The sequence below is a fragment of the Scyliorhinus torazame genome, chromosome 31, assembly GCF_047496885.1.
Source record: "Scyliorhinus torazame isolate Kashiwa2021f chromosome 31, sScyTor2.1, whole genome shotgun sequence".
NCBI classification, from domain to species: Eukaryota; Metazoa; Chordata; class Chondrichthyes; order Carcharhiniformes; family Scyliorhinidae; genus Scyliorhinus; species Scyliorhinus torazame.
This window is the reverse complement of record NC_092737.1, coordinates 20,998,040-21,004,039: the sequence shown is the minus strand read 5'-3', so window position 1 is coordinate 21,004,039 and position 6,000 is coordinate 20,998,040. Positions and strand designations below refer to the sequence as shown.

Below are 6,000 nucleotides of genomic sequence, written 5' to 3'. Positions count from 1 at the left end.
CCAGTCTCCAGGCATTCTTGATCCGAATTGGCGTTTGTCCCTGGGCTGTGAGGCCTCATGCGGTTGAACAGCCCCCCCCCCCCCCCCCCCCCCCCCCCCCCCCCCCCCCCCCCCCCCCCCCGCCCCGCGCCTGCAGCAATTGCTGCTGTCGGGAGAGTGGGGGTGCTTTGGGGAATCGATTTGGAAGTGGTCCCTGTGAAGGGAGGAACATGACTGTTTGACGACGCACTGCCAGGGAGTGAGCTAGGCTGTCAGGAATTCAGTGAGTTGTTCACTTGAGGAGCTAGACAAATAACAGCTGAGGCCTGGCACAGCCACATCCTATTTATAGCCAACATGCTCTCTGCTTTTAGGGTAGATTCGATGATCAGGTGGGTAAACTGAGGGAACCTTTCCTAGCCAACTTTCCACAGAGAGCTGGGGAGGGGGGGGGGAGAGAATGGCCGAATCGTGTGCGCAAATGGCCGACTCATGTGCAAAATGGCCGACTTGACACCAGGAATTGAACTTGTGGAGGCAGCTCACCCAAACTTAAAGACCATAAGACATAGGAGCAGAAGTAGGCCATTGGGCCCATCGAGTCTGCTCTGCCATTCAATGAGCCCGTGACTGATCTGATGTAATAATCCTCAACTCCACTTTCCCGCCTTATCCCCATAACCCTCGATCCCCTCACTGATTAACAATCTCGGCCTTGAACACACTTCACGGCCCGGCCTCTACAGCTCTCTGCGGTAAAGAAGTCCACAGATTCACTCCCCTCTGAGAGAAGAAATTCCTCCTCATCTCTGTCTGAAATGGGTGACCCCCCCTCACTCTGAGATTCTGCCCTCTGGTCCTGGACTCTCCCACAAGGGGAAACAACCTCTCGACCCTGTCAACCCCCTGAGAATCCGATACGTCTCAATCAGGTCGTCCCTCATTCTTCTAAACTCCCAGTGAGGACAGGCCCAACCTACTCAACCTCTCCTCATAAGAACTTTACTTCCCCCATTGCAGTGCTGAACCCTGTGGGTTGAGAGGTGGGCACTGCCAAGGGGGTGCGGAGTTGGGTTCATCAACTGCCTTACTTCTCTCTCTCTCTCTCTCTCTCTCCATCCACCTCTGCAGGCAATCCACCGATCGAGGCCTCAAGAAAGGGTCTGGGACGTGCAGTGGCAGCACTTCAGCTGACATAGAGACAGGAACCAAGGCGGTGAGTCCTTGATCAGTTAGACTCGAAGTCCGGTGGGGGGGGGGGGGGCAGGCGGAAGGGGGTCAGAGTCACACTCCTTCATCACACCGTGGGCCCAGCGATAACGGGGTGCCGCTTGCGAATGAGGGCTTCACGTACCCCAGGAGGCCTGCGCTGCAATCATGGAGCAATACAAGCGAAAAGGCCGTCGCCACTGGCACATTTGCCCTTCCCTCTGACGCGTGTGCGCTCACGTACGCTCTTGGGTTTTGGGGGGTGGGGGGGGGCACGTGCGGCCCATCCGGCCCACAAGACGACCGTTTCTTGCGCGCGGGGTCACCACGTTCCACCGATTCCCGCCCGTGTAGTTTTTTTCCGACGGTCTGGCTGAAGTGATTCGCCCGTGACGCGAGGGGGGGGGGGGACGCGAGGGGGGGGGGGTGACGCGAGGGGGGGGGGTGACGCGAGGGGGGGGGGAGTGACGCGAGGGGGGGGAGTGACGCGAGGGGGGGGAGTGACGCGAGGGGGGGGAGTGACCGCGAGGGGGGGGAGTGACGCGAGGGGGGGGAGTGACGCGAGGGGGGGGAGTGACGCGAGGGGGGGGGAGTGACGCGAGGGGGGGGAGTGACGCGAGGGGGGGGAGTGACGCGAGGGGGGGGAGTGACGCGAGGGGGGGGAGTGACGCGAGGGGGGGGAGTGACGCGAGGGGGGGGAGTGACGCGAGGGGGGGGAGTGACGCGAGGGGGGGGAGTGACGCGAGGGGGGGGAGTGACGCGAGGGGGGGGAGTGACGCGAGGGGGGGGAGACCGCGAGGGGGGGGGTGACGCAAGGGGGGGTGTGACGCGAGGGGGTGTGACGCGAGGGGGTGTGACGCGAGGGGGGGTGACGATCGCTCACAACACTCACTGTGAGAGCCGTGAGCTCCCTCTGTCCAGAGGGGTGACGCGAGGGGGGGGGGGGGGGTGACGCGAGGGGGGGGAGTGACGCGAGGGGGGGGAGTGACGCGAGGGGGTGTGTGTGACGCGAGGGGGGGGGGAGTGACGCGAGGGGGGGGAGTGACGCGAGGGGGGGGAGTGACGCGAGGGGGGGGAGTGACGCGAGGGGGGGGGGAGTGACGCGAGGGGGGGGAGTGACGCGAGGGGGGGGAGTGACGCGAGGGGGGGGAGTGACGCGAGGGGGGGGAGTGACGCGAGGGGGGGAGTGACGCGAGGGGGGGGAGTGACGCGAGGGGGGGGGGGGAGTGACGCGAGGGGGGCGGAGTGACGCGAGGGGGGGGGGGGGTGACGCGAGGGGGGGTGACGCGAGGTGGGGGGGTGACGCGAGGGGGGGGTGACGCGAGGGGGGGGTGACGCGAGGGGGGGGGTGACGCGAGGGGGGGGTGACGCGAGGGGGTGTGACGCGAGGGGGGGTGACGCGAGGGGGCTCCTTCAAAGGCCAGAAAACGGTCAACCATGTCTGGAGTCATGTGTGGGTCCAGATAAAAAATTTTGGCGACCGGTTTCCTTCACGAGAGAACCTAAATGAATCAATCAGGGGTTTTTGTTTGACAGCCCTAGCTGCTGTTTGTTCTAAATTTAAAAAAAAAAACCTCAACTGCAGTGGAATTTGAACCCAGGGCCTTGGAGTTGTACCAGTCCATTAACATGACCACTGTACTACCGTCCGCACTTGAGTTCGCCGTCCCTTGTTAGCAGCTGGTAAGCCGAGCGAGCTCGAGACGGCCAGATCCACCACGGAAAATTGACTCCCAGGTATCTGAGCGGCAAAATATCCCCCCCCAGAGGGCAGGTTGGGATCCTCGCTCATTCTTTGCCAATTTAGCTTCGAAACGAGGTTGGCGACCCACTCTGGGGTTATGGTGACATTTATGGGTGGGGGAAAAAAGCACCCCGACATGGTCCCAAACAGGCGTACACGCCTACACATCTCTCCCACTCTGTACACGCAGGCACCTGCACACGTCACCGAATCACCCATGGGTGTGCGCAGCCTCTTGTAGTTGGGCGACACGGTAGCACAGTGGTTAGCACTGTTGCTGCACAGCGCCAGGGTCCCAGGTTCGATTCCCGGCTCGGGTCCCGGGGGGGACACGCAGCACGGACCGGCGACTCCGAAGGTCCCAAGGGTCTTGGCAGCTTGACCACCACGATCGTGAGCGGGGTTCGAGTCCAACCTCGCAGAGGCACGCGCACATGTCCCAGGCTGGGGCCGCTGGACTGAGGGGGAACGGGCATTACGCCCTGCCTTCCCCCTGCCCTCGCGCACGAGGGTCACCTACAGTGGTTAGCACTGTCGCTTCACAGCTCCAGGGACCCAGGTTCGATTCCCGGCTTGGGTCACTGTCTGTGCGGAGTCTGCACGTCCTCCCCGTGTCTGCGTGGGTTTCCTCCGGACGCACCGGTTTCCTCCCACAAGTCCCCGAAAGACGTGCTGCTCGGTGAATTGGACATTCTGAATTCTCCCTCCGTGTACCCGAACAGGCGCCGGAATGTGGCGACGAGGGGATTTTCACAGTAACTTCATTGCAGTGTTGATGTAAGCCTACTTGTGACACTAATAAAGATTATTATTATTAGTTGGTTGTTCCTCCCATTCGGAAGTCGTGAGTCACTCTGTTTTAGCCCTCGTTGTCTTGGTTAACCCCCCCCCCCCCCCCCAACCCGCCCCTCATGACGTCTTCATTGTCGCTGTAGGGCTGCAGCGGTGGGGCCGTAGATTGGTGCGACACAGGGACAAATGGAAAGAACCGAGACGAGGTACCTCAATGCCCGAGGGCGAGGATGAGATGGTGAGTGGGGAGTTCTCTTCTCCCCATGAGGTTTCTGAGGCAGGCGGAGTGGGGGGGGGAGGGGGAGGATGTGAAGAGGAAACGGCCTGGGTGAGGAGGGATTAGGGTCTGGGTTGTTGGGTGGAGGTAGCTGGTTTTGGGGGAATGTGGGTGGCTAGTGAGTTTGGGAGGGGGTATAGGGGTTGGGAAGAGGTAGTTGGGTGGGGAGTCTGTTGGGTGGTTGGGTGACTTTCTGGAGGGTCGTCGGCTGTGGGTGGGGAGTGAGTTGGGGGATATGGGAGTTGACTAGAGATTGGGGAAATTGGGTGAATCTTTGGGTAAGGGGGTAGTTGGGTTGGGGGTTGGTTGGGTTTTTTGGGGTAGTTGGGGTGTGGGTGACTGGGTAGTGAGTTGGGTATGGGAGGTGGCGAGAGATTGGGGGCTGGGTGGATATTTGGGGGGAGTTGGGTGGATATTTGGGGGGAGTTGGGTGGATATTTGGGGGGGGGGTTGGGTGGATATTTGGGGGGGGGTTGGGTGGATATTTGGGGGGGGTTGGGTGGATATTTGGGGGGGGGTTGGGTGGAGATTTGGGGGGGGGGTTGGGTGGAGATTTGGGGGGGGGGTTGGGTGGAGATTTGGGGGGGGGGTTGGGTGGAGATTTGGGGGGGGGTTGGGTGGAGATTTGGGGGGGGTTGGGTGGAGATTTGGGGGGGTTGGGTGGATATTTGGGGGGGGGGTTGGGTGGATATTTGGGGAGGTTTGGGGGGTTGGGCAGCACGGTAGCACTGTGGATAGCACAATTGCTTCACAGCTCCAGGGTCCCAGGTTCGATTCCCCGCTGGGTCACTGTCTGTGCGGAGTCTGCACATCCTCCCCGTGTGTGCGTGCGTTTCCTCCGGGGTGCTCCGGTTTCCTCCCACAGTCCAAAGATGTGCAGGTTAGCTGGATTGGCCATGATAAATTTGCTCTTAGTGTCCAAAATTGCCCTTAGTGTTGGGTGGGGTTATTGGGTTATGGGGATAGGGTGGAGGTGTTGACCTTGGGTAGGGTGCTCTTTCCAAGAGCCGGTGCAGACTCGATGGGCCGAATGGCCTCCTTCTGCGCTGTAAACTCTATGTTCTATTTGCGGGGGGTTGGGTGGATTTTAGGGACGGAAGCAGTTGGGTGGAGGGTGGGCTGAATAGGTGGGTACTAGGGTGGTGAGTTGGGGGGGGCGAGGAGTTGGGGGGGGGGGGGGGGAGAGGAGTGGGGGGGGGTGGCGAGGAGTTGGGTGGAGGGGCGAGTTGGGGCCCTATCGAGCGAGGTTATGTTCGTGACTGAATTCGGCTGACTCTCTCCTGGCTCCATCACTCTCTCTCTTCTTCCCCCCCCCCCCCCCCCAACAGGAAGTGGTGGGTTTCCGGCCGTGCTGGTGGAAGCTGGGCCTAGTGGGTGCGGGAGCCCTGTGCAGTGGTGGGCTGCTGCTCCTCTTTCTCTACTGGACGCCAGAGTGGAGTGTCAAGTGTTTGTGCAAGGAGGTCTCACTGAGGGAGGCCACAGTGCTGCTGCTTTGGACCACGGTAAGTAACCCAATGGCTGTGAGGGCTATGAGAGAACATTGCTGTTGCTCTCGCTTCCGGGCTGTTACTTCAGAAAGGATACCAGCATTTACCCCGAAGTCAACATAATCTGGCCATGACCTCATTGCTGTTCATGGGAGCTTTCTGTGGGCAGATTGGCTGCAATCCAATGGAGGCGGGGTCAGGCTGCCTCCTACAGCCGGTCCGTGGTACTGCAATATGGGTGCACAGTGCCACCTACAGCTGGTCTCCTGTTCCAACAATAGAAAGTGTCCACAAATCCAGGGGTTACAGCTGCTGCATCCTCCTGTCCCTATTGGTAGCGTTGATTTATTTGGGGTAAGTAAAAGGGGGCGAGGAAATATAAAATAAAGAGTAAAATTCTAAAGGGGCTATAGGAGCATGTGCACCAATCGCTGAAGGAGGCAGGGATGGTTTAGAGCGTAGTTAATTAAACATAACCGGGCGGCGCGGTGGGTTGGCACGGCTGCCTCACG

General features: G+C 60.6%; 1 protein-coding gene across 1 annotated transcript in view; it reads left to right on the top strand.

Annotated features, from left to right (window-relative positions):
* The first annotated feature begins 3,872 nt into the window (after window positions 1-3,872).
* Window positions 3,873-6,000, top strand: part of LOC140404753 (polyamine-transporting ATPase 13A3-like) — a 189,982-nt gene continuing 187,854 nt past the window's right edge. The window contains 3 exon segments of the mRNA XM_072493467.1: window positions 3,873-3,943; window positions 3,945-3,962; window positions 5,330-5,503. Coding sequence (XP_072349568.1) covers window positions 3,911-3,943; window positions 3,945-3,962; window positions 5,330-5,503 — 225 coding nt within the window. The 5' untranslated portion in view covers window positions 3,873-3,910.